Source organism: Nyctereutes procyonoides, unplaced genomic scaffold (assembly GCF_905146905.1).
Source record: "Nyctereutes procyonoides isolate TBG_1078 unplaced genomic scaffold, NYPRO_anot_genome, whole genome shotgun sequence".
Taxonomy (NCBI): Eukaryota; Metazoa; Chordata; class Mammalia; order Carnivora; family Canidae; genus Nyctereutes; species Nyctereutes procyonoides.
The window spans coordinates 32040583-32067235 of record NW_026575159.1 but is presented as its reverse complement, the minus strand read 5'-3'; the positions used below and the strand labels follow the sequence as shown (position 1 = coordinate 32067235).

At 64.2% G+C, this 26653-nt stretch overlaps 2 protein-coding genes across 2 annotated transcripts; one reads left to right on the top strand and one right to left on the bottom strand.

Moving 5' to 3' along the window:
- Positions 1 to 562: 562 nt before the first annotated feature.
- PSCA (prostate stem cell antigen) lies at positions 563 to 3719 on the bottom strand. The gene is made up of 3 exons (XM_055314331.1): positions 3352 to 3719; positions 2065 to 2172; positions 563 to 1275 (listed from the first exon to the last, which is right to left on the bottom strand). The coding sequence occupies exons 1-3, from the start codon at positions 3401 to 3403 to the stop codon at positions 1061 to 1063; spliced, it is 375 nt and encodes a 124-aa protein (XP_055170306.1). The 5' UTR covers positions 3404 to 3719; the 3' UTR covers positions 563 to 1060.
- A 5787-nt stretch (positions 3720 to 9506) lies between these two features.
- Positions 9507 to 13740, top strand: JRK (Jrk helix-turn-helix protein). Its single transcript, XM_055314221.1, has 2 exons — positions 9507 to 9537; positions 11680 to 13740. The coding sequence occupies exon 2, from the start codon at positions 12115 to 12117 to the stop codon at positions 13738 to 13740; it is 1626 nt and encodes a 541-aa protein (XP_055170196.1). The 5' UTR covers positions 9507 to 9537; positions 11680 to 12114.
- Positions 13741 to 26653: the final 12913 nt, after the last annotated feature.

Genomic DNA, 26653 nt, shown 5'->3' with positions numbered 1-26653 from the left:
AGCCCCAAGAGGAGTGCTGGGGGCTCCTAGAGCGGGGAGGGACAGGTGGTCGGGAGCAGGGAGGCCCGTCTGCTGGGGACCCTTCAGCATAGTTTGACTTTTTCACTGTGGATGTGGAGAACTTACAACAGACAAAAAAAGTTTTAAGAAACAGACGGAAGGGCTCTCCTCAAATGAAGGGGAAGGACAGGGCGGGGCCGCCGTGGGGACCTCACTCAGCAGCAGCCCCTCCCACCCAGAAACCCGTGTCCTGTGAATCCTCAATCCTCACAGCACAGAGGGGTCACAGGTAAGTGTCTGAGGCTGAGAGGTCGAAGGACATGAGTGAGGCCACACAGCAAGAGCCGGGATCCCCAGGATGCTGCTTCCCTCCAGGCGTCCATCATGTGCTCCTGCCAGGCCGGAGCTCCACCCCACGTGGCCACAGCCCATGGACACGGGGCCAGGTGGCACCCCAACACAGGCCTGCACCCCAGCCTTGACCCCACGCAGGGGCATGCAAGAACGGAGCTCTCTGCAGCTAAGTCAAGGGGACTTTATTAAGGGCCTACCCTGTGCTGGGGTTCCTGCCCCCAGGACTCCCATGGCCATGGGGAGCTCGAACCCCTTCCACACCTCATCTTTTGGGGCCCGTGGGACCTTACACCCCTCAGCCTTCATGGGGCCCTCCTGAGTGCCAGCTCCTTGCTGGGGGTGGGGGACACCATGGGTGGGACATGGCTTAGCTGATGGAGGGGGTGGGCAGGGAAGACTTCCTGGAGGAAGAGATGCCTGAGCAAGGGTTGTGGGGTAGGCTGGAGCCTGGGGTTGGACAGACTGTGTACAGGGTGGGTTCTACTGATTTGGGACAGTGCCACAGCAATAGAACCCAGCCTGCTGAGCAGTAGGAGCTGGGCAGGGCTCGTGGGGGGAGCCACAGAAGGCTGGAGAGGGCAGAGGGGCACAGTCCAAGCTGAGTTAGGGTCTCGGAGGAGTCTCAACTGGGCCAGGTGTGTGTGAAGGGTGCTCTGGGACCCTGGACATCAATGCCCAGCGTGGGACAGCGGGGTCCTCCTGGATCTTACAGCTGGCCAGGGCCCCAGAGCAGCAGGCCACCGAGAACAGTGAGCAGTGCCAGGGTGACAGTGGCTGGCTGCAGGGCATGGGCCCCACTGGCGTTGCACAGGTCAGTGGAGCAACACGTGATGTTCTTCTTGCCCACGTAGTAGTTCTGTGAGTCCTCCACACAGTGCGAGCTGCAGCCCTTGCTAATGAGGGTCAGGACGCCAACCGCACCTGGGAGTAAGGGCCGCTCAGCTAGGGCTGGGTCCTGGATGCTCACCCACCTGGCCTTGTCCCCATGCCCATGGCCCTCTTCCTGTCCCCACTCTAACTGAAACTCTAGAGTTGACTACCCCAGACTGCCAGCAGTGTCAGGGCAGGCACCTGGCCTCATCCATGTCCACGTGCCCAGCCAGACCTGCTGGGCACTCAACATGCCTGATGAGTGAACAAATGCAGCAATGGGTGAATGAGTGATGGATGGGTGGATGGATGAGTGATGGAAAGGGGGATGGATGGATGAAGGAGGGATGGATGGGTGGATGAGGGAGGGGATGGATGGGTGGATGAGTGAGTGATGAGGGAATGGATGGATGAAGGAGGGATGGATGGATGGATGGGTAGATGAGTGATGGGAGGGATTGGTAAGTGGCAGCAGGGGGGATGGATGAGTGATGGAAGGGGGGATGGATGGATGAAGGAGGGATGGATGGATGCAGGGATGAGGGAGGGGGATGGATGGGTGGATGAACGAGTGATGGAAGGGGGATGGATGGTAAAGGGTTGAGTGATGGACAGACAGACAAGGGATGGGGGGATGAATGGATGGGAAGCTAAGCACCTGTATCTGGGGGTGGATAGATGAAGAAGTCAGCAGGTGGACAGGAGGTTTTTTGAGCCCCTACCACCGGGGGTGTGTGCAGGGAGTAGAAGGGATGGTGGGAGGCAGGGCAGAGCCACACCCCGCCCTGGGAGAGTCTGGGCAGGTCACGGGAGGACTGCAGGGGCGGCAGGGCCACTCACGGATGCGCTCGGTCCAGCACTGCGTCTCGGAGTGGGAGCAGTTCTGCACGTGCTGGCAGTCCTGGTTGCTGACGCGGGCCTTGCAGGAGTAGCACTCCAGGGTGGTGCCTGCGGGGCGGGGTGCTCAGAGGCTGCCCTCCCACAGAGTGGGGAAGCACCACCTTCCAGGTGCTGAGAGTGTGCAAGAGCACAAGAGCCCACTGCAAACCAGGACGGCCCCAGGGTGTCACCAGGGAGGCTTCTCTGCCCACTTGCTGCCATGGTGCCGGGAAGCCACCCTTTGTGCCCCAGCCTGTGGTCTGAGAGGGAAGGGCCTACACGCCCCAGCGCGGGAACTGGCTCACCCCACTTGGCAGGAGGCCCAGCTGGGTGCTGGGCAGCTGAGGGCGGCGGGGTGGGCAGGACCCCTCCCAGGATCGCTCATGCCACCATCCAGGCCCTTCCATCATGGTCTCTAACAGCTTGTGTGAATCCAGCCCAGTCCCCCAGCCCCCAACTCCTCCCAGGCGTCCCCTGTGCCAGGAGACCCTGCGTGGGCCCCTGGGTGCCGGTCATGATGCGGTCCCTTCCGGTCAGCACACTGATGGAGCTGGGATGCCAGCCCCGTGCAGCCAGCCCTGTGCCCACACACGAGCCGACCCCCAGCAGCCTTGGGGGCCATCGTCACAATCCCCACTTCCCAGAGGAAGAAGCTAAGTCTCTAAGAGGTTTAGGGACGCCCCAGGGCGGGAAGAGCCCCAGCTGGGCCCGGTGTCGGGACCAGAGCAGCAGAGGCCTGCCCGGTTTCCATAGCCTGTGTCTGCTGTCCTGGCTGCCCTCAGCGGACCCGGGGCCGGGCCTCGGGTGCTCTCGGGACGCCTCCCAGGGCCCCCCCCCACCCCATTCTGCCCTCCTTGCCTCTGTGGCACTTCTTACCTCGAGGCATTTCCCCAGTGCCTCCCCCAACCCTGCAGGTTCCCTGCGCCGCCGTCCGTCGGTCTGGCCATCGGAGAGCCAGGCCCCACGCCACGGCGGGTAAAGGACTAGAAGCCCTGTGCCCTGCCTGCCTCTGGGTGAGTCCCTCCTGCACCTGCTCCGAGGGGAACACCGGCAAGGACCGAAGCCCCTTCTTCCTGCTGCTGCCTCGCTTACCTGCCACCTAGCGTCCTCCTCCCTGTCCCCCCACCTCCAGCTCCTCTCTCTGTCCTTCTGGGTGGGTCCTCTCTCTGGGTGCCCCTCTGGGCTCCCTGGCTTGCCCCCACCCATCCCAGCTCCCACGGCCCCACCCCACAGTGGCGGAGGTCTCACCTGGCCGCAGGGCCAAGGCAGCGGCCAGCAGGGCGAGGAGGATAGCCTTCATGGTCACCAGCGGGCAGCGGTGGCCTGGACCTCAGGGTGGCTTTATATCGCTTTGACCAGCAAGGGGGAGGCTCTGCAGCCCACTGTCAACACGGACGGGCTCCCCACGGCCAGCAAGGCCTGCGGGGCGGGCAGATCCCAATCTCCGGCCGCCCTGCCAGGCTGCACCCGCCACTCCCTTTGTCCTCCTGTCTGCTTCCGGGAGGCAGGGCCTGCCCTGGGGCAGGGGCACCCTCCCCACCCACGGCCAGGTCCCAGGCACCCCAGGGGGTGCAGTGAGGCCAGAGGAGGGTGACCGCTTTCCTGAGAACCATTCATTCCCCTGGTCCTTCAGCCAAGGTCGAGGGCCAGCCTCCCTCGGGGCTGCTCTTGCTCCCAGGCCTCCTGGTCACCCAGGGGCAACAGGCCTCGAATGGCTGCATCGAGAGGTGCCACGGGCTGGGGGGGGGTGGTGGGAGCAGGGGGGCCGGTCGGGGAAGCCCCCGAGGCTGGAGGGCGGCCGGCACAGATGTGGTGCGAGGAAACGTGTGCAGCCAGGTGCACGCTGCACCCTCCAGACCCTACTTAGTCCCCACACAACACGGAGCTTTAGCTGCAAGGGAGTCTGTGAAATCAAGCGTTGGCGGCCTCTGGAGGAGGAGGAGGAGGAAGAGGAGGAGGAGGAGGAGGACGGGGGTCGGCACCAGGCTGGACGCTGTCTGCGCCCAGGCCCGCTCTCCTCCTTGCTTGTGCCCTGGCGCCCGGAAAGGGGCGGGAAGGGCTCCCTCTGGCTGAAGACCCCGGGGGGAACGTGCAGAGGCCGGGCCGTGTCTTCCGGCTGCAGGGGCCGTGAGTGGCCGTGTGCACGGGACCGGCCTCCTCCCTGCCCACCGGCCCTGGCCAGCCCGTGGTAACCACTCTGTCCCCCCACCCCTCCAAGCCCCGGGGTCGGTGGCTTCCTGCTGCTCTTGGCCTGGGGCCCCTCGAAACATGACCCTCCCTTTGTAAACAGCCTCCCCATGCGCCCTGGAGTGTGCAGCTGAGTGCTGGCAGCTACGGGCCCACCCACCACCGCTGACCCCACGCATCTGGGGGCTGGCAGGTCCCTCCCAGAGGTGGGGACAGCACCTCTCCCTTCCCAATGCTCTCCTGGCCCTGGGGGGTGGGCATCTTGACCTCACTTTGTCATCTGACCTCACCGTCCTGGAGTTGCCCCTGGGACACGGCAGGGCCGAGCACATGTTGCTGGCAGGGCACTGGCTGGGGGAGCAGGCTCCGTGCCCCAGGTCCTGGCGGGGGGCAGCTCCTACCCCTTCACCGGATAACGCAGTGATGTGGGGCAGAGGTGAGACCCTGGGCTCCCTGGGATTCGCTGCGCCTCTAGGGCCTTTTCTGCACAGCGCCCCCCCTCCAGCACCCATCGCGCTGGGCCCTCCTGGGGGGGGGGTCTTTCCCTTGGCAGGTGAAGAGCTTGGGGCCCCAAGAGGGCCAGGACCTTGCTTAGGGTCACTGCGGAGTGGGGGAGTGTGGCCCCTCTGCCAGACTCCTTCCTGGCCGCTCAGAACCTTCTCCCTGGACACCCCCACTGCAGCCCCAGTCCCATCACTCAGGTGCGGCACGGGGCACAACGTGTGTGACTTCACCGTTTCATGTGTGGCAGTCTGCCTGTCTGCTCACCCCCAGCTCCCTCCCTGGGACTAGGGGTGCCCTGCCCTGGAGCCTTTCTTATCTGCCTTTTTATTCAAGGCACCCAGCACCTAGCACCAGCCTGGAACATTCATTCCTCAAATATTGACAGGTGCACAAATGTTTGTTAATCTGATTTGATATGCGGGGATTGCGGCCGAGGTTCTCAAGCAGGGTCCTTCTGTGCCCGGGGGACGTTTGGCGATGCCTGAAGACATGCCGTGTCCCAGCAGGGGCTGCTAGTGGCTTCCCGGGGGTGCAGGCTGACAATGCTGCTCAGCACCCCGCATAGGACACGCCACGACAAGGACGTGGCCAGCCTGACCTGGGCAGACCCGCCGGGATGGGGCCCTGCCCAGAGCGGGTGGGTATGGAGGGCAGAGAATCAGACCAAACGGGGTTGCCTGGGGTCTGAGGAGCCAACGAAGTCGGCCTGGCTGGCCCCGGGGCTTGCCTGGGATCCCCTACAGCCTCCTTCCTTCCCATCGCTCCTTTGGGGAACGGGAGGTGGTGGCCGTGCCGGTGTCGTCACTGTCTTCTGGAAGCACACGACTTGTCTACTCGCCCAGGTTTCCAGCTGGAGGATCCTAGTCTCACCCAGACCTGATTCACATGGTCCCAGACGGGCCTTCGGACTTTACTAGTCTGAGCTGGCGCTGAAATGAGTTAGGATTTCGGGGCTGTTGGGATGGAATGGGTGTACCTTGCTCCGGTCTGAGTTATGTCCCTCCCCACCCCCAAAATTCCTATGTTGGAGGCCCAACCCCGAGGTGACGGTGTTTGGAGGTGGGGCCTCTGGGAGATGATGGTTCCAATGAGGTCATGAAGGTGCCCCCCCCCCCCCCCGCCATGGGGTTCATGCCCTGATAAGATCAGACACAGAGCTCCTTCCACCACGCGAGGACCTCGAGAGCGGGGCCGTCTGCAGGCCAGGAAGCGGGTCCTCGCCAGACCCCGACGCTGCCGGCACCCCAACCTCAGACCTGCAGCCTCCGGAGCTGTGGGAAACAAACTGTGTTGTTTTTATCACCCGGTCTGGAGTGTTTTGTTACGACAGCCTGAGTTGACTGGGCCGCCGGCCTGGGAGCCGTGGCTCAAATATTGCAGCCACCGCAGGGACGCCCTAGACTCGGGTATTAAACTCCACCCCTGGTCGCAGGCTGACCTCTCACCTCAGCCCCAAACCAGGCCTGAACTAGGTTCACAGTCTGAACTCCGACCCTGTTCACCAAGTAAGCCCTGACCTGGTCACCCAGAGGACCTGCCCCGGTCCCTGACTGCGTCCTGGCTCACCATCCGTGCTTTGGGCACACACTGAGTGCAGCCCCTCGGCCTAGACCGAGGCTGGATCCCCCCCGTGTCCCATTTCCCCGGGAAGGTCTGTCGCTAAGGGGCACGACTCCCTGCAGCCCCTCCCGGCAGTGAACGGGGTCAGGGCATGTATCCGACATGACTCACGCTTAGCCCCCGTCCTCTCCTCTGCTCTGCTGTCACCTTCTGGGCCCCAGATTTTCCTGTTCTCTCTTGGCTCTCCACTGACCCGCCCAACCCGTTGGGTTCTCCTGAGATCCAGCCCGCTCACATTCCCCTCTCCCCCGTTGCCAGGAGGGAAGGTGGGGGGGGGGACTGGCAGCAGGGCCAGGCCCTGGGAGGGGGGGTCACTGACCATAGCCCTGTCCCACACTTGAGTGGACACCATTTTGGACGAATCTTATATTTTATGCAGAATTATTTTTTTAAGATTTTATTTATTTATTCATGAGAGACAAAGAGAGAGAGAGGCAGAGACACAGGCAGGGGGAGAAGCAGGCTCCATGCAGGGAGCCCGATGTGGGACTCGATCCCGGGTCTCCAGGATCACGCCCTGGGCCAAAGGCAGGCACTCAACCACTGAGCCCCCCAGGGACCTCATTTTATGCAGAATTAATTTAAAAAATAAAGATGGTATGTTAATGACAAAACCACCACTGACTTCACCTTCCACTTTTGTAGACCTTGCCTTTAGAAAAGCTCATTCGTAGAACCCAGAGGGGGATCGGCACGCTGCCAGACCACTGACAGTCGGGAGAAAGCGTGCTCAGGGCCTGGACTCCCAGTTTGGGTTCTTGGGATTAAGGCATCTAGCAAGCTGTGTGTGTGCGTACTGGGGCACTGGTCCCACGGGGGGCCCTGGGGGCCTGTGTATGACCCGCCACCCACCGTGGCCAAGCCCCCACGGCCTACCCACTCCCAGCCCGGGTGCCCGTCCGCCTGTAATCCTGCGAAGGGCTTCGGGCCCCTGGTTCTCCCAAGGCGTCCTGGCACCGTCCGGAGCTCTGCCCCAACCTCCCCCCCGCCCTGCCTGTGGCCTTCAGTCCAGCCCCCTGCTTGTTCCCTGGTCCGTCTTCTCTGCCCCACTCCCCTCCCTCCTGGAGCAGGGTCACTGAGCCCAGGACACCCCGCCTGCCTCAGGCAGCGCCGCCCCATGGCCACAGGGTGTGGAATTCACAGGCACCCTCACCTGGAGCTGAGGCCCCCTTCCTTGCCAGGAGAGACCTGTCACCCCAAGAGCCCCCTTCTGGGACTGGCTGGTGATGTGTCCCCACCTGAGGCCTCCAGTGTCTGGGTGAGAAGCTCTGCTCCTGGGGGAGGCGGGCTGAGGGACCACCTGCTGGGAAGGAACTCCCGTGGGCTTGCAGGGGGTGGTGAGAGGCAGATGTGGTGCGGCCTGCTGGGGACCATTCTGTGGGGCCCGCTGGGAAGCCGGTGGGGGGATGGGGGCCCACTGATGCTCTCAAGGTCACTCTGGCTGTGAACAGGGATGGGGAGGCTGTTGTGATCAGGTGTGGTCGGGGGGCTCAGTCCTATGCATTGGGGGTGATGGGGGTGCCAGTAGTCAGGATACACCAGTTCTTTCTCCTCCTCCTCCCTTTCTGACCCCTTCTCCACCAGAGCAGTCCCCGGGTGACCATGGGAGCCCGTGCAGGGTCTGGGAGGTGCATGCAATCCCGTGTCCACGAGGTGGCAGCAGACCGTCACACACAGCGATGGAGCCAGCCTTCCCAGGGGGGCCACCTGGCTGCCCCAGGAGACCCTGCTCAGTCCCGTTTTCTCCTGTCAAACACATCTGCTTCTAGCATCCCCAAATTCCTGACCCACAGAACCATATGCAGCAAAATGGTTACTGTTTGGAGTCACTGAGTTCTGGGGTGCTTCATCAATGGCTGATGGGGGGAATACAGAAGTGAGGCAACCTGGGCCAGGGCCAGGGACAGAGTGGCCGTGGGAGTGGGGAGGCCAGTGGGGAGGGTGGGGCTGGGCAGGGCTGCTGGTCATTCGGGCGGGCGGGGTGGGGACGGCCCGAGTGACCGCAGAGGTGGGGAGCATGGGGCAGGGGCAAGTCTGGGCGGTGTCAGGACTCGGGTCTGGAAATGTGGACAGTGCACACGGAGGTGCGGGGAGGGTTCCCCAGAGGTGTCCTGGCATGGGGGGGAGCTGGGACGTCTGTGCCCGCTGGTACTGCTGAGACCCTGGTCACCTGGGGCAAGGGTGTGGGGAGGGCCGGCGGGGAATCCTGTGGGGGGGGAGGGAGCCCAGGGCAGAAAGTGAATGGGGGGGCTATGGAAGTCTCTCAGGCCCCGTGGCCGTGTGACAAACACTAGGCCTTCCGCGGGCTGAAGTACCACACCCGGGGGCAGGGCCCTGCTCCTCCTGGAGGCTCCTCGGCCTGCAGCCCCTCCTCACCTGCAAAGCACACACTCCTACCTGTGTGTCTCGTGACATTTCCTCTTGTCCCCTGCTCCCGCCGACAGGAGCTCCCCGACTGTCCCCCCACCCCGCCTCCACGAGACCCCGTGGTTACACCGCCTGCCCCACCCCATAATCTGGATCATCTCCCCATCTCAAGACTCTTAAGTTGACCCTATCTGCAAAGCCCCCGCTGCCACCTGAGGTCACGGACCCCTAGGTTCTGGGGCGGGGGTGTGTGGGGGGCACCGGTCGGCCTCCCGGGGCTCGCTGGGCTCCAAGGGCTCACATCTGTCCCCGCCACGCAAGCCGCATTCGCCCCATCCCAGGGCCCCCAGCGGGCTCCGCTCACGACGGCGTCAGGCCCAGGGCAGGTGGCGGAGCTCTGAAGTCGCACACGTCACCATCACGCGTGGATGCGGCGCCAGCTGAGGACGCGGCCCGGGGGCACGAAAGCCGCGCCGGCCGCCGCGTTTCACGGAGGGAAGGGCCCGCCCTGCCGCGCCCCCGTCCGCCGGGTGGGCGGGAGCCCCGGGTCCCGCAGCGCACAGTGGACGCGGCTCCAGCAGGTGCGCCTGAGCGGCAGGTGCAGGGGGCGGGGCGGGGCGGGGCCCGCGCGGACACCGAGAGGACGGCCCAGTCCTCCCGCCGCCTAGAGCGTCCCGGAAGCGGCCGGGGAGGCGGGCGCGGGCCGGGGGCGGGGACAGCGGGGCACTTCCGGCGGCGGCGGCGGCGGGTCGGCAGGTGAGGGGGGCCGCGGCGGGGGCGGCGGGGGCGGCGGGCTCCCGGGCGGGCTCCTCTGTCCCGGCCCCGCGGTGCGGAGTCTGGGCCACGGGGTGCGCGCCGGACCTGCGCCCCGGGACCTGCGCCCCGGACTCGCACCGTCTCCCTTGTTCCCTTCCCGGTGTGTCCCGTTGCCCCGGGCGGCCCCGCGGAGGAGACGCTGCCGGAACACGGGCCCGGTTCCCGCCACGCCGCGGCCTGCGCTGCCGCCGGGACCCCCCGGGCAGCCCCCCAGGACCCCCACCCCGGGCAGCCCCCCAGGACCCCCCCCGGGAAGCCCTCCAGGACCCCCCCCCCGGCAGCCCCCCAAGACCCCCCCCCGGGAAGCCCTCCAGGACCCCCCCGCCCGGCAGCCCCCCTGGACCCCCCCCACAGCCCCCCAGGACCACCCCGACAGCTCCCCAAGATACCCCCACCCCTCCCAGGAACCCCCCAACAGCCCCCCAGGACCCCCGCCCCAGACAGCCCCGCAAGATACCTCCCCACAGCCCTCCAGGACCCCCCACGCCCCCCAGGACCACCCCCACAGCTCCCCAAGATACCCCCACCCCTCCCAGGAACCTCCCCCAACAGCCCTACAGGACCCCCTCCTGCCCCGTGTCCCCAGCAGGTGCCCCCAGCGCTCCCTCCTCAGCCCTCCTCTCCCCTGGAGCCTTCCCTTGTCTCCCTCCCTCATCTACCTCGGGGGCATCCAGGGTACCTCTTCTCTTTACTATTTCTCCAGACAGCCCCCCCTGCCCCCTCCTCCACTTCCTTCTCCTTAACCCCTCAGGCTGGGTCTAAGGTCCCCTCTTCCCTGGAAGGACAAGGGAGCTGTGAAGGGGTGCGCCCTCCTTGCCCTCCTTGCCCTCCTGCCCCCTCTGTGCACCCCCCCCACCCCCGGGTTCTGTGGTTCTGTGGCCCTGTGGCCCGGGCCTCAGTGCTGGCTTTGAATCCACACACAGACACCTCCTTCATTCTCTTGCTCTGCTAGGTTAGTTAGCTTTTGGTTTAAGAAGTTGTTTCACAACATCAGAATATGTGGGTTTCAGCTTAAAGAGTATGTCTGGCAAGCTGGACCCGTCCGCCTGCACAGCCCCCAGGGCAGGGCGGGGAGGCGTCCACACCAGCCTGCAGGCCCAGCTCCTCCCTCCCCCTCCCCCGCCCCCCCTGCTGTGCTTGGAGTTAGTCTCTGGTTCTCTTCCTGTGCTGCTGAGGGAACATCGCAAGGCAGTCGAGCCCTTTCCTTCTCCATGGTCACACACTCGTGCCCAGTAAGTAGGATGCAGCTAGGAGCCCTGAAGGAGCAGCGCACTCACGTGGCCAGGAGGCTGGCTCGGGGGGGAGGACGTGCCCAGAGCTGGCTGGAGACGGGCCTACGGTCTGTCTTTGGTGCTGTCCCTACATTTGAATAAACTTCATTTTTCTTGAGTTGTGGTCTCAAGGGGCTGCATGAGTGGTCCCGTGGCCTCAGCATTCCCACAGGGAGGACGCAGCCACTGTAAGGGTCTGGGTGGCAGGCTGGGTGGGGAGTTGCTGGAAGCCCACCCGTGAGTCCTGCACGCCCTTCACTGCGGGACGTGATGGCAGGCAGCGAGCCGGCTGTAGTGGGCGCCCTGGTGACCGGCCATCCCTCCTGGGTGGGAGCGGAGTGACAGGCGGGGGGTCAGGTCATGAAGGAAGTGAGGGGACACGCAGGCTGTGTGGCAGACGACCGTGCCAGCAAACTGCACCGAGTAGGCCAGCGGGGCGGTCACTGTCAGGGCAGCAGCCCTTGACTCCTCACGGGCTGGAGGACGGTGGCGTCTTAGCCAGCGAGGCACAGCAGGGGCGGCTCCTGAAGGATCCAGCCAGGATGCCTCAACTCTGCCACGCACGTCTGCTCAGCAGCACAGGGAGGCATCCAGCCGGAAAGAGCCGTGCTGACCGGGAGGTCGCTGGAGGAGCCCGCTGCGCAGCTGGGCGGCCTCCCGGACGTCACGCCCCTCAGCCGGCTCCCGTGTTGGTCACCCCTGCGACGCTCTGCTGCAGCTTCCCCACGTGCCCGAGGTAGCAAGGACTTGCGTGCAGGTGGCCCAGGTACATGGTCCCTGACGTCCTTTCTTCCTCTGTTGTGCTTTCCAGTTCCTAAAGCACGGCGGGCAAGACAGTGCCTTGAGCCCAGAAAGGCGTCCCCAGCACAGACCGCACAACCTTGTTTAACTGGAAACTGTCCCCAGGACCCCGGTACTCGATGGTCCACGTTTGAAGGAAGGAGCTGCCACCATCCGCCTCAGAAGGCCAGAGGTTCCAGCAGGTGGACAGGTCCCCCAGGAACCCCCAGTGTGCCAGTATCCCCTCCCGCAGAGAGGACCAGGAGCCCGGAAGACCAGCAACAGCCGGGGTGAGGGGCGGCTGACACTGGAGGGGGGAACGAAGGAGAGGCTGTGCCCATGGTGACCCAGGCTCGGTGGGACGGGACAGGCAGGTGAGGGAGCAGAGGAGAGGGGGCAAGGAGTCTGCTAGGACCGCCCCCCCCCTGTGTGTGTCCCCCCAGCTGCTGGGGACAAGCCACCCCCAATGGCCTCCAAGCAGGCGGCTGGGAGGAGCCCGGGGGAGAAGCGCAAGAGGGTGGTGCTGACCCTGAAGGAGAAGATTGACATCTGCACGCGGCTGGAGAAGGGGGAGAGCAGGAAGGTGCTGATGCAGGAGTACAACGTGGGTATGTCCACCTTATATGACATCAAGGCGCACAAGGCGCAGCTGCTCCGCTTCTTTGCCAACTCGGATTCCAACAAGGCCCTGGAGCAGCGGCGCACCCTGCACACGCCCAAGCTCGAGCACCTGGACCGCGTGCTGTACGAGTGGTTCCTGGGCAAGCGCGCCGAGGGCGTGCCCGTCTCCGGCCCCATGCTCATCGAAAAGGCCAAGGACTTCTACGAGCAGATGCAGCTGACGGAGCCCTGCGTGTTCTCTGGCGGGTGGCTGTGGCGGTTTAAGGCCAGACACGGCATTAAGAAGCTGGACGCATCCGGGGAAAGACAGGGGGCTGACCACCGAGCGGCCGAGCAGTTCTGTGGGTTTTTCCAGAGCCTGACTGCTGAGCACGGCCTGTCCCCTGAGCAGGTTTACAACGCTGATGAGACCGGCCTTTTCTGGCGGTGCTTGCCGAATCCCGGCCTGGAGGGCGGTCCAGCGCCTGGCGTCCGGCAGAACAAGGACAGGCTGACCGTCCTGATGTGTGCCAACGCCACCGGCTCCCACAAAATCAAACCCCTGGTGATCGGGAAATGCGGTGCCCCCCGGGCTTTTGGGGGCATCCAGCACCTGCCTGTGGCGTACAAGGCCCAGGGTAACGCGTGGGTGGACAAGGAGATTTTTTCTGACTGGTTCCATCATATCTTCGTCCCGTCTGTGAAGGAGCACTTCAGAGCGGCGGGTCTGCCCGAGGACGGCAAAGCCATCCTGCTGCTGGACCATGCCCGCGCCCGGCCACGGGAGGCCGAGTTGGTCTCTGGGAACATCTTCACCATCTTTCTGCCTGCCAGCGTCACCTCCTTGATTCAGCCCATGGACCAGGGCATTCGGAGGGATTTCATGAGGCACTTCCTCAACCCCCCCGGCCCGCTGCAGGGCTGCCACCCCCGCTACAGCACCAACGACGCCGTCTTCAACGTGGCCTGCGCCTGGAGCGCTGTGCCAGGCCACGTCTTCAGCCGTGCCTGGAAGAAGCTGTGGCCCGCAGTCACGTTTGCCGAAGGCTCGTCTTCTGACGAGGATCCAGATGGCCTCCAGGTGAAGCCTCACGATCAGACTTTCGCGCACATCCTGGAGCTGGGTAGAGAGGTCCCCGGTCGCCCTGGCAGCCGACTTCACCGCGGCACAGCCACCGAGCGGAGCGGGCCAGGCTGTGCGGCCGGGGAGGACCCGGCCCCGGCTGCGGGGAGCCTGGAGCCGGCCGAGAAGGACGGTGATGAGGCCGCCTGGGAGCAGGCAGCGGCGTCCTTTGATGCTGTGGTCCGCTTCGCCGAGGGGCAGCCCTGCTTCACAGCACAGGAGGTGGGGCAGCTGCGCGCACTGCACTCGGTGTTTGCCAGGCAGCGGCAGGTGAAGCGGCGGTGCATGGCCCTTAGGGCCGTGGTCAAACTCGAGACCCCCCCGGAGGCCTCCCCTCTGCCCTGCTCATCCACAGCTGGCAAGCACTGACGTCCGCACAGCCCACGCAGGTGGCCCAGAGCTGGCCCAGGAGGTTGGGGCGCCCGGCGTGGGGTCTCGGCCGCTCAAGATGGCCCATCCCCGTGTGTCTGTGTCATCGCGGGCTTACTGTGCTTTCCATCCTGGCATGGGAACATGAGCCACTGTTCTGGAAGGGCCCACCAAGCCCGAAGCTGACCGGAGCGTCCCGTGGCCAGAACCTAGGACCGTGCTGGCAGATTCTGGCCCCGTGTTCTCCGGCCAAGCCGCGCGCATGGGTGGAGGTATCTGTCCGAGGGAGGAAAGCCTGCCCTTGAGCCACCTGACGGCAGTGCCCGCAGCCAGATGACAGGCTAGTGTTTTCCCTCGGGGCTCGGTTGCCATGTGGCGGCCGTCCCTACTTGTGGCTTTATGGGTGGCGCATCGTCACCCTGCTGGTGACTGCCATGGACTCGCTCAGCCTCATCAGGCTCCTGAGAGTTCCTCCACGTTGCCAGGGTGTCTCACCCCTGGGGCTAGGCCGCAGGACGTGGGGACTGCGCCCCCTAATGCAAGCAGACTGTCTGCCCAGGCCTGCAGGTTGCCCCAAGGGCAGGCCGGTGGCCCCGCGGGCATGTGTGGGCTTGGTTCCAGGTCTGCGGCATAGTCTGACACCCGTGTGCCCTGGAAGATTGCACTTACTGCCTGTTTGTTCCTAAATTTTGCTGAGGCGTCTAGAAGTTAGTCTTAGGTGTGTATGTGCGACCCAGCAGTAAGCGAGCCGGTCAGATCTCTAGCAGTGTCGGGCTTCTGTGTTCAGCTGCTTGTCCCTCAGTACTCCGTGCAGGGAAGAGCAGGGTGCCCGGCTTGCCTGTGTGAAGACGTGAGCGTCTGTCCCGTGGCTGCCGGCAGGCTCCCCGCCACCCACGCTGAGGCTGGCAGGGACTATAGGCGGAGGCGCGCACCCTCCCTGTGCACCTCTGGGCCGTGACTGTGTTTCATTGCTCCGCCTTCGGGTTCCAGCCTGGCCACCCCGCTGGCCTGTTGGGGCCTCCCCCGGCGGCTGAGGGGACGCAGTGTCTGGTTTGTGCATTACGTCTCCGCAAACCCCGGAGGGACGGCCGTTGCTGCCGTGGTGCTGCCCTGGACATGGTGCTTCCTGCTTTAAATGCACGTGAGGATCGGGAACCTAGCAGGGCCATTTTCATTGTGGAGTCTTGGGGGCACACGGCCTTGGGGCTAAGCCGCTGTCCCTTGGCTTCCTTCCTGCACCGGGGTGACATCTGCCCCTGTGTGCTTGGCTGCCACAGTGGACTCGTGTGGCCCGTGCTGTTGAATTGCAGCTGCTTGCGGTGCCGCGGGAAGTGAGGTGTCAAGAGTCATGGGGGCATCTGCCCTCACCTCGTGGTGGTGGCGGCGGTGGCAGCATGGTCAGGTGGACAGATGCTGAGAAGCTGTCTCCCCACAGCCTGTATGGCTCTTGAACAGCAAGGCTCTGCGGGGTGGGTGGAGCCGGGCAGGGGCAGGACAGGTGGGCTCCCGGGTCCCCTGGGGAGGCTTTGTCCAGACTGTAGACCCCAGGCCATGGATCCTCATCCTGCCTCGGCACCTGCCCGGCCATCCCGTCTCGTGGCTGGTCAGTAACTGCTTGTCACCGGACGGCCTGAGGGGTGTCTGTGCTCAGGGCGCTCCTTCCAGAAGCATCCACGGAGCCAGGTCGAAGCCTCAGGCTCCTTGGGAGGTTCTGAGACCCAGCGGGCCTGGCCTCGCTTGCCTCCCTCTCTGACGAGCAGCGTGCCTCCCCTCACGTGGGCCTCAGGCAGAGCTAGGTGCCCCGGGCTGCAGTTGGCTGCGGGGCGTGCAGGGCTGTCTGCAGAGCCATGTGGCCCAGCGGCTGGTGAGCGCCTCCGCCCCCGTCCCGGTGCCCCGTGCTCCTGCCAGAGACTTCTGCACCCACTCGTCCTCCCAGGGCCTTTCCCAGCTGCCTCGCTCGGCACTCTCAGGTGCGGGTGGTCAGAGTGCTTTGGCCTCAGGATCCTTTTTCCGAGGCCTTTCTGGGTGTGAGATGGGAGCTGGGAGGGACCAGTCCCCTCCCTCCCTCTTCGGTCACTGCTGAGGCACCTCAGGAAGCCTGGGCACCGCTCCCCCATGAGCACTAGGCCCAGAGCCCCGGCAGTGGGGTCAGCGGGCATCTGGGGGCCTCTCTATCCTGTTGGGACGTGCTCGCACCCTCCGGCTCGTCTTACCTGGGCCAGAAGGAGATCCGTCGGAGGCAGCTCAGGGTTGGGATGGCCACGAGGCAGACGCATGCTTTCCTGGGAGCCCGTGTGCGCAGGAAGCAGTGTGTGTGGCGGACGGGGTCCAGCGATCTGCCGCCGAGGCCCAGCCTGAGCTGCTCGGGGAGGCGCTGTCACAGGTGCCAGCTCCTGGGCTTTCTTGGCGTGTGAACATTGTCATGTTTCATCCATCGTGTAGCCTAGAGTGTGGCAGGTATCGAGTGCCTGCTGTGTGCCGGGCGTTGTGCTCAGCCTGAGGCCGGGGGGTAGTCATCAAGGCCCCGTCCTGCCTCCAGGGAGCACGGGTTTACCGACAAGGGCAGGACACTGCTGAGGAGGCTGGGACATAGGTGAGGGGCTGAGGTGGCTTGGGTGTTAGTAGGTCCGTGAGGGCAGGAGAGAGAAGCCAGGTTCCCACCTGCCCCAGGCGCAGCCGGCAAGTCCAGGAGGTTGATCCGGGGTGCCGGGCTCCTGTGCCACCTGTCACCTGGCGCTCCCACTTCCCATGTCAGGACAGTTCCAATAGCCACCCTGCCATCTTTCTGCCTGGAGAAGCGGAAAGCATGCCGCTTCCCCTGAGCGTCCCCTCAGCTGGCACAGGTGACTTCTGCTCCTGTGCTTGGGGCCAGGTCCCTGTCACATAGGTACCAGCAGCCACGAGGACGTCTGGGCAGCGTGGCTGCAGAAAGCCGAGGGAGCAGCCTGGGAGGGCCAGGCGGGGTCTCCTGGCTCCCTCCCTGCACCACGGCCTCGCTTGCAGCCACGTTCTGGCCTCAGCCCCCCTCTGCCAGGACACAGCGTGTAGAGGGAGGAGGCAGGCGATGCGGGGCGGCCTCGAGTCCTGGAGTGGGGGCTCCACATGGGGGGAAGCCCTGGGGGGCTGGGAGGGCAGCCCCCCACCCCCAGAGCTGTCAGGAAGGAGCAGCCCTGTGTCCGGCCTGGTGCCAAGGCTGCAGCTCAGAGGTTCTTCCAGGGGAGAGGCAGCTGGGGCGCAGTCCCCCTCCCTCCACAAGAGGACTGACCGCTTGCAGCAGAGTGTGAGGTTCAGTGGTGCTCGTGAAAGGGGGAGCTCGTAGAGAAAGCACGTGGGAGGAGTGGTGGGTTTATCGGTGACACAGGCTGAGCCATAGGTGGGCTGTGGGTCAGGAAAAATCTCCGACGCTGATCTCAGGAGCTGTTCTTTCGAAGCCAAAGTTGTTAGATTAGGCTCCGAACCATTTACGCCGAGGGTGTGACTGCTGAAAACACAGCACTCAGCAACCAAGGAGCAGAGACCAAGAGCTGGTGTGGGAGGGAGCAGGCCAGCAGCTTCACCGGAGCCGCTGTCCTCCCAGGGTGACTGTGGGCGAGCCCGGGGCTGCAGGGGGGCTGCAGGGGGCGCGGGCGAGGCACGAGCAGCCCCACCCCCACCCCATGCAGCACCAGCAAACAAAGTAAGCTGCAGGGCAGCAGTGATGCGACCCCGCAGGGTGCCAGGATCCAAGACTGCTGCAGCGCGCGCCCTAACAGGACCAGTTTCCCACCTGAACATGAAAAGAACAAGGAAGAATGGCCCAGACCCCAGGAGAAAGGTAGTAGAACCAGCTGCGCAGAGACTTGAACTTGGCCATTGTGCGCACGGTCAGAGGGTAGGAAGGCACAGACCACAGCATCCACGGGAAGATAGGAATCACCACCCTCCAGAAGAACCGAGTGGGGTTTCGGGGCCAAACGGTACAAGGTCTGAAGTGAGTTCCCGAGAAGGGCTCAGCAGCAGGAAGAACCAGTGACCTTGTCTGACCTGGAGACCCAGGTGACCACACTGCGCAGGGGTGCTCAGGTGCAGGCCGTCGGAGCCCTGGAGTAGAGGGCAGTAGGCAGGAATAGAAAAAACAGTGTCCCCCAAGCCCCCAGATTATTGGGAAATGTTCATCTACAAATCAGCAGGCTCGCTGAGGTCCGGTGGGACGAACAGTGGGTTGGAGAGGCGGAAACGTGGGGAAAGCTGCCCCGGGCCCGAGCGCGCCCAGCAAGGCTGGTGGCAGGGCGTGGGCAGGGCTGGCACGGTCCGCGTGCTCAGAGGAGACCATGGCCCCGAGCCCGCGTCCACCCAAGATAAAGCAAGTGAACGATTTCTGGGTACACAGAAACACCTGCGGCTGCGAGGCCCACCTTTGCCCTCGGAGCAAGTGACCCAGACAGCAGATCAAGTCCACCCAGAACAAGGAGCCGCGGTGAAGGTAGTTCTGTCCTGAGAGGAGATGGCATGTACTTGACCCCTGACACCCCTGGGTTAGGGCACCGACCCCCTGCTACCCTTTCTTCTGGCTGCAGCTTTTTTTTTTTTTTAAGAATTATTTATTTATTTGAGAGTGAGCACCAGCGGGAGGGGCAGAGGGAGAGAGAGAGAATCTGGAGCAGACTCCCTGCTGAGCACAGAGCCTGCCGTGGGGCTCGTGCCCAGGACCCCGATCGCGACCCGAGCTGAAACCAAGAGTTGGACGCTTAACCAACTGAGCCCCCCGGTGCCCCGTGGCTCCTTCAGAGCTTGCATAACGTTCCATGGTGTGATCGTGTCGGCTTTGCCACGTTCGCAGGTGCTGAGTGTCAGCTGCTTGAGGGGGGCTCCGGCAGGAGGGGAGCAGGCATGCGTCCCAGGGGCATTCCCATCCGCCTCAGAGCAAGCACTCAGGAGATAACCCAAAAGCAGTGAACAAATCCCTCCCGGAAGGAAGCGTAAGTGCTCGGTTAGACGAAACCATGCGAAAGCAGCAAGTGAACGGGGCAGGACCCGCGGGAGCTGCGCAGCCTCCTGGCCCACACGGAGGGCGGCGGGGTCCCCGCCACACAGGGCAGGGGGCGGGGGCCTGAGCCGCTCTGCACCACGGGCGCAGGCCCGGCTGCGGCCTTGGGACACCGTGCCCCCCCTGCCGTTGCGGGCTGCACAGCACTTCAGGCACAGATTCATTTAAAATTGACTTTTTCTCAGTAAACTTGCCTCAGAGAACCTGTTCTGTATTTTGGCGCTGAGGCACATGTCATGGGCAGGGGGGAGACACCGCTCCTCTGTGGGCACCCGTACGGGGCAGTGTGCGCTTCTGTGCCCCCTCCCCGCGGGGCATCCAGCCCCTGGCACCCAGAGCAATGCTCTTTCCCACCCCGGTAATTTCCAGGGGGCCCGGCCCGGCAGGTGGAGCACGATGAGCAGCTCTGGCCTCTGGGTCCTGGGGAGACCCGGGAAGGGGGCTGCGGGGGTGACGGCCCGTCCAGGCAGGCAGGTGGGACCGGGAGGGGCGGGCTGCCCCCCCAGCCCAGCCCACGCTCTCCAGCCTCCTGCTCAGAGTGGAGACCCAGCCCCCGGGCCTCTACGCATGTGGACATCCGTCTAGACTGGGAGCCTCCGGAGGTCAGGACAGGCTGCGTCGTGGGCCCCACACCGGCCGGCGCAGGAATGTCAGCAAGGTGAGGGCGGGCAGCGGTTCTTGCAGCTGAGGAGCATCTGCAGAAGCCCCGTGCTGGCTCCGTCCAGGCCTCGGGCTGTGCTGCACCCCGCCCTTCAGCTCCAGAAGCCCAGGGAGGCAGGAGGAGAGGGAGCCCAAGTTAGCGCCCCAGCTAAATGCTCGTGGGAGGAGCAGGGCAGCGCCGCTCCACGGGAGCCAGCCTGGAGCTGGGAGCCAGCTGGAGCCCACGAGTCTCCTGTGCCGGGTGCCAAACGGTGGCTCTCCCAGTGCCACCTGGGCCCAGAGTTGTGGGGTGGGGTCACTGACTGGACTTTTTGAGGGTTTTCAGCGTCTGGGGGCTGCCTGGCTGGTGGGACAGAGGTGACAGGATGAGTGTAGCCTGACAGCTACCCCTCAAGCCGTTGAGCAGAAGGTTGGGGTTGCACGAGAGGCTTGTGGGAAACAGAGAGGGCTTCATGGTGGTGAGCTTGGAAGTGGGCCTGGGAGGGCACGTCGGCGTTCTGTGGCTGAGGCTGGGAATGGGGGCTTAAGCACAGACGGGGGCTGGGGGGCTGCAGCAGGGCACACAGGAGACGACACCCAGCAGGTGGGGTCGCAGTGGCCTGAGAGGGTGGCCTCTGGGCTGCCTGTCACCCGCTGGCTTCTCTCTGGCTCCTCCCTAGCCTGTCCCCATCAGAGATGCCTTCTCACCTGTCTGCAGGGTGACTCCAGGACTGAGCGCCCCAGTCTACAGCAGGAAGCCCAGGAGAGAGAGAATCTGGGGGGGCTCCGGATGGCCTGTGCCCCGGGGACCTGAGCTCACTGGGTCTAGTGGCCTGGAGCAGCCTCAGACAGGCCAGGGGAACCCACCAAGGACATGAGGGCCTCAGAGTCTGGCCATGGAGCAGCTGTGCTGTTCCCACCAGGGTCACCAGGCTGCCCACCCCGCGGAGATCCATGTAGTACCAGGGGCCAAGGGGCCTGAGTGTGTCGGAGATGAAGGGGGGCTGGCCCTGAGCTGTTGGGCCATGTCAGGAGGCCGCCCCGAGGCCAGTGCCCTCCCTGGGTGACTGCCACGTGGGCCCCCGCTGGGAGCCGGAGCCCTGTGCCAGGCACGGCTGTGTGGTTGGAGCTGTCATGTGCAGCTGCCCGCTGCGTTCCCTGCGGCTGGAGGTGCGTGCCTGGCCCCGGGGCTCTGGCTCTACTGGGCGGGGGGGACCTGGTGGGTCCCCATTGCCTGGGCGCAGTCGTGACTAGCATTCCTTCACTCTCCAGGGCCTGGGTGTGGCCAGTGCACCCCCTGGGGACACCCTGCGGGGCCCACTCCTCACCCCTGCTCAAGCAGACAGGCCCCCAGATGCCACCAGAGCAAGCCTCAGCCCGGCCCGTATGTCAGGTTGGGAACCACTGTCACAGGGTCCACCCTGAAATGGGGACTGTGAGCTCGCTGGGCTGGGGGGGCCTCAGGGGACGGGCCTGCAGCAGGACACAGGTGGCGGGAGGGAGGCTGTGACTAGGTGGGGTGTGCGCACCTGCCCTGCGGGGTTGGAGTGCAGGGGAGTGTGTACTGGGGGCCCTTGACTTTGGGAGCAGGGGCCTGCAGAGGCTGCAGGTGGCTCCCGGGCCCAGAGGGCTGGGCCACACACCCCGTTGCTGCCCCCGCCCCGGGCTCAGTGGGCTCATTACTCCAGTCGGCGGGGCGGGACCCTGCAGGGCTGGAGGCCCCCGTGTCCTATCCATGCCCCGACGGTCTGCACGTCTGCCCACTGACGGATGTGTTCTGAGCCGGGCCCCAGGTCTCAGCCAGCAGCTGGACGCCGTGGGGGGTTGGGGTGGGGGTCCCTAAGCAGGGGCCGGCCTGTACCCTGAGGAGAGGAGCTCGACTGCGCATCCGTCTGTGGCCTGGGTGTCTGGGCCAGGATCGGCCAGCGCTGGGGGCCACCCCTGCCCTCCACAGCCTCGTGGTCCCCACACACCTGTGGCGCAGCCCACGGCGCCTTCTCCCCAGGAGCCGGCCCTCCCTGCCCACTCCCACTGGGCCCTCCGTCCCCACCGTCCCCACTGTCACCCTCTCTGGGGTCCCAGGCTGAACCCTGTGGTGGGATGGCCCTGCCCCAGCTCAGCCCCTCCCACCTGCCCCTCGCTGGCCGTCACTGCCCCTTGTCCCTCCCACTTCTCCAGCCACGTGTTCTCCCACTTGGGGTCTCAGAGGCCCTGCTGCTGCAGGGGGCAAGAGTGGGTGTCCTGGCCGGACCTGGGGGATGGCAAACATGGAGAGACCGGTGGGGGCCTGTGGGGGAGCTCTGGCCACCCCGGCGGGCCTCTGGCAGGGGCAGGAGCCGTGGCAGTTCGGGCAGTGGTGGCCAAGGACACAGCCAGTGGGAGGAGGTGTGGGACCTCGGTGGGGTTGGGGGGGTTGGGGGGGGGAAGAGGTCCTGGCTGGGGCCTGAGGCAGCGGGTGGTGTGGGCGGTGCTGGGTCCCTGGGCTGGCCTCCTGCTCCTCTGGCAGGCCCAGCCTCATTCCTCTTTCTGCTTGAATAAGTCATCCTGCCCCTGTTCGTGGGGCAATAATTTTAATAAAGTGCTTTTTTTCCTGTGAGCCCAGTGCACAAGACTTCGTCTCAGCTCAGGAACGTGCCCGTTGCCAGCAGCTCTATTGAGGGCACTCATGAATCTCTCTTATTTGTGGCTCCAAAAATGAGGCCATGGGCTCTCGCTGTGCCTCGTTCTTTAATTAAGCAGATGTGAGAACAGCAGAGAGGGGCCAGGGCGCCAGGTAAGGGGAGGTGCCAGCGGGAGGGGCCTGGGACTGGAGGGGACAGTTGGGCCAGCTGCCACTGCAGGAGCCTCCGGCCAGGCTCACCCTCCTGCGCTGGGCGCCTCTCACCCTGGCCTGCCTCATCTCCCCTCTTTCCTGAAACACTCTGTCATTCATGCAAGACGCTGCCCTGCAGGGATGGCCACGTCCACCCCTTCCCGAGGACGGGAGGGGAGCGGCGCACACACACTTTACTGCGGCTCAAACAATTAAGTCAATAAAACAGCCTTTCTGTTTACTGAACTTAAAGTGTTCAATTAATTGAATTCTCTTCTCCAGCTCGCTGGTTGCCAGGTGATAAATGCGTTACGGGCCTCTCTCTCGTTCGCATCCACGTTTTCTGTCCCCACTCCGGGTGCCATCTGGGCAGCCCTGGGTGATTCCCTGAGTCAGGAGTGGGGAGCAGGGTAGGGCTGAGTTAGGATTTCTGGCCACTGTTTCGGGGGCAGGTGTGTGACCCTTGGGTCTCAGGTCCTCCTTGGCAGCCCCAGTGAGGCCCCTGCCAGGCACTCTGCTTGGGGCCTCTCCACGGAGTGCCAGGGCCAGTGGCCATAGGGAATTGGCACTTAATGCCACAGAGTGTCTGATTGGAGTGAAAAAAAAATTCGGAAATTGTGGTGATGGCTGCACAACGTGAATGTGATCAGTGCCGCTGAACACCACTGAAATGCCGAGGAGGGTGTGTACGTTTTGCCACAATAAAAACATGGTTATAGGAAACAAACATAGGGACCTGATGGTCCAGGCCTGGGGCGTGGAGGAGCCTTCGCGGGGAGGTGAGGCCACTGCGAGGTGAGCAGCAGCAGGCCAAGCGGCTAGAGGGAGGCACCCAGGGCTGCGGGCGCCTGGAGACCGCAGCCAGAGGAGGCAATGCGGGAGTGCAGTGTGGGGAGAGGTGCCCCAGCCTGACCCTCTTGCCCTGCCTCCCCATGCCCTCAGCCACCCAGCACCCAGGCCACAGGGAGGAGAGCCTGGGAAAGACCGTGGCTGAGCTTACAGGAGGGACCGGCCAGGGGGCAGTGGGGCTGGCGTGGTGGGAGGCACTGGGGTCTTTTGCTTGGTCCTGCTGTGGGCAGACGTTTACTGAACAACTACTATGGGCGACCTAGGCCAGACGCCCCTCCTGCCCCACCCCTTGGGAGGCAGGCCTGGTCCGGGGAGGCGGCGAGCCCATCATCCCTCCTCTGTCCCTTTCATCACCCTAATAGAGCCCCACTGTGTGGTGACTCTCGAGATTCTGCTGTGTGACAGCGGCCCCTGTGGCACAGGACTCCCAGGCCAGAGGGAGACAGTGAGGGGAGAGGCCTTGGCTTTTCATCCTGTGTTTGCTGTGAGCCCAAGAGGGTGAGGGGCAACTCCAAAAGGACTGGTGTCAGCCAAGAGTGAGGACCAGTCTGTTCAGGGACATGGCACTCCTAGACACGGCCTTGCTTTTTTGGGTTTGTGCCTGGATGTTTTGAGGCCTTGGCCTAATCTCGCTGTGCAGCCACGAGTACACAGCCTTTGCCGTCACAGACCTGGCTCTCGTTCTTCACTATGCCAGTCTCCACCACCCATCCGTCCACCCGTCCATCCATCCACCTGTCCATCCACCATTCATCCATCCATCCACCCACCATCCATCCATACATCCACCATCCATCCATCCATCCATCCATCCATCATCCACCCACCCATCCATCCATCTGTCCATCCATCCATCCATCTGTCCATCCATCCATCCATCATCCACCCACTCATCCATCCATCTGTCCATCCATCCACCAACCCTCCACCCATCCACTCACCTACCCATCCATCCACCCATCCATTCATCCATCCATTCATCCATCCATCCACCCATCCATCCATCCATCCATCCATCCATTCATCCATCCATCCACCCACCCATCCATCCATCTGTCCATCCATCCACCAACCCTCCACCCATCCATCCATTCATCCATCCATCCGTCCATCCATCCATCCATCCGTCATTCACCCATCTACCCACCCATCCGTCCATCTGTCCATCCATCCATCCACCCACCCACCCACCCACCCATCCATCTATCCATCCGTCATCCACCCATCTACCCACCCATCCATCCACTCACCCATCCATCCATCGCCACCCACCATCCATCCATCCATCATCCACCCATCCACCAACCCACCCATCCATCCACCCATCCATCCATCCACCCCCCATCCATCCATCCATCCACCTGTCCATGCATCCATCCATTCAACCATCCTCCCTCCCTCCCTCCATTCACCCATCCACCCACCCATGGCCACTCCCAGGGACCTGCCCATTCCCTGGAATAGTTTGGGTTCCAGGAATGACACGTAGGTCTCCCTCTGCCCACCTGGAGCCCACCAGCCATCCTGTACTCTCTGGGTCTCTGGGTGGGGGACAGAGTGGGACCCTGCCACTCCTGCCCTCTGCCCAGGCATGGGCTCTTCAGCACAAGGTGCTGGGCTATGCCACCAGGCCATGTGGTCACCAGTCACAACCTTCTTTGCCTTATTTGAGGTCCAGGCCACTTAGTGATGGGGACCTTGAGAGGAAGGCAGTGAGCAAGCAGGATCTCTGGGCCCAAAGGAGCTTGCAGGCCAGCCTTGTAGACGGCAGGGGTCCCTCAGTGCCACCCAGCTGCCGGGCCCCCACCCAGGGAGCCCGCACACAGAGAAGAGGGGACTTTGCCCCAGGGAAGGGACCCCTGGGTGTACAGGGAAGGAGTGCCAGGGAAAGGTGGATAATGGGCAGAAATACAAGGAGATGGGATTTTACTGTTGTGTTTGCTCCAGGGTTTGGGACAATGCCTGGGACACAGTAGGTGCTCAGGGGTCCCGCCTGCCTCCCTCCCTCTGCCTCAGCCACCTGCCTGACCACTGGCTGTTGCCACAGAGGAGGGGGGCCTGGGCTCCTGCCCCTCTGGCCCTGGGCCCTTCTGCGGGGACATCCGGCCTCAGGTGACAGGACGCCCAGGGAAGAAGGCCAGCTTCCCCACCGTGGACCTCTAATCCATGGAGAAAAGAAGGGACGGTCAACTTGGGCCATGGCCATGTAGACCTCCCCAGCCCTGTCTCAGCCACCCTTCCTCCCGATGGCTAGAGCACATCCTTACCTGCCCCCAGCCCACGGGCCTTCACGGCAGGACCTTGTACTGACCCCACACACACACACCTCCTGCCTGACATTCCAGGCCTCCCCGCCTCCCAGGACTCTGTCCTGTTTCTCCAACATGGCAAGCTCCTTCCTGCCTCAGGGCCTTTGCATGTGCTTTCCTCGGAGCCTGAGTCCATTCAGGTCCCTCCGTGGAGGCCTCCCTGGCCACCCCACAATGGTGGCTCTCGGGCTTTCAGCACCTGCTGGTGAAAGGTTTCCTGGCGCAGGTGTCCGTCTCACCGTCCGGCACGGAGGGCTGTCTCCTGGCTGGCCCCCAAGGCCCCAGAGCGAGGGTGGCCCAGCAGGAACCACACACGATGCAGGACCTTGGTCACCCTGGACTGGAGAAACCAAGTGGCCGGGGCTCAGATCCTAGCAGGGACTCAGCAAATGTTATTGGCGTCCTGAGTGACATCCCTTTGTTTCCAAGAGGCTTCTTCTCACAGACGCATAACAACGGATTTACAGGCAGAAGGATGTGGGGTGTGGGGTTTGCTCTAAGATGCTCCAGGACAAAGGGGAGACCGAGCTGGAAGCGGGGAATGTTGGGAAGGGCAGGGGGACCAGGCATGGGCCCTCCCCCACCCCACCCCCACCCCCGCCGATGGCTTTCCCTGTGGCCCAAGGAGGGGCCCCCGAGCCTCCAGGCTGGACCCCAGGCCCGGGCGCATGGGGGCCCTTCTGCTCCCCCTGCATACAGCTGGCGCTCAGCCATGGGGCCGCTGGAGCGCTTTCCTCTGAGGCAGAAAGCAGGTGCCTGGAGATGCCTGGGGGGTGAGCCAGCCACCGCCCGGTAGGTGACTGCTCGTGGGTCACTGCTGTCACTCTGGATTCAGGGCGGGGCGCAGGGGGCGCCCTCAGCCACAGACGAGCACAGCCTGCAGAGGGGCCCATGCTGTGGGCTGGGCTGTGAAGTGTCCTGTCCTGCTGCCTCCTGACCCGTCCCCCCTACTGCCTGCACCACCCTGGCCGTGGCTTCCCCCAGTGCCCTTCGGAACCAGGACACACCTTGCCTGGGGTCACACAGGCCTAGAGGGTGGCAGCGGGTCAGGAGCCCTCTCAGCCGCAGGAAACCAGACATCAGACTCCCCACCTGGGACCGTGGCACGGGGACAGCCCGCTTCTGCCCACGCAGGTCGCACATGCACGGACCAGTCACAGGGCTTCTGTGTCCTCCTGACCTGCGTGCGCTGCTCCCTGCCACCTCTCTGGTCCCAACCAGACCTCGGGTACAGGGGCCTTTGGAGGGGGCGTGGCCAGTCCAGGAAGGTATGTGTGG

Bases quoted from the DNA above. Each gene is read 5' to 3' on its own strand.
- JRK (XM_055314221.1), top strand. From the start codon at position 12,115: ATGGCCTCCAAGCAGGCGGCTGGGAGGAGCCCGGGGGAGAAGCGCAAG.
- PSCA (XM_055314331.1), bottom strand. From the start codon at position 3,403: ATGAAGGCTATCCTCCTCGCCCTGCTGGCCGCTGCCTTGGCCCTGCGG. The intron at 2,173-3,351 runs GTGAGACCTCCG...CCCGCCCCGCAG, and splicing joins TGCCTTGGCCCTGCGGCCAG to GCACCACCCTGGAGTGCTAC. The intron at 1,276-2,064 runs GTGAGTGGCCCT...CCTTACTCCCAG, and splicing joins GTGCTGGACCGAGCGCATCC to GTGCGGTTGGCGTCCTGACC.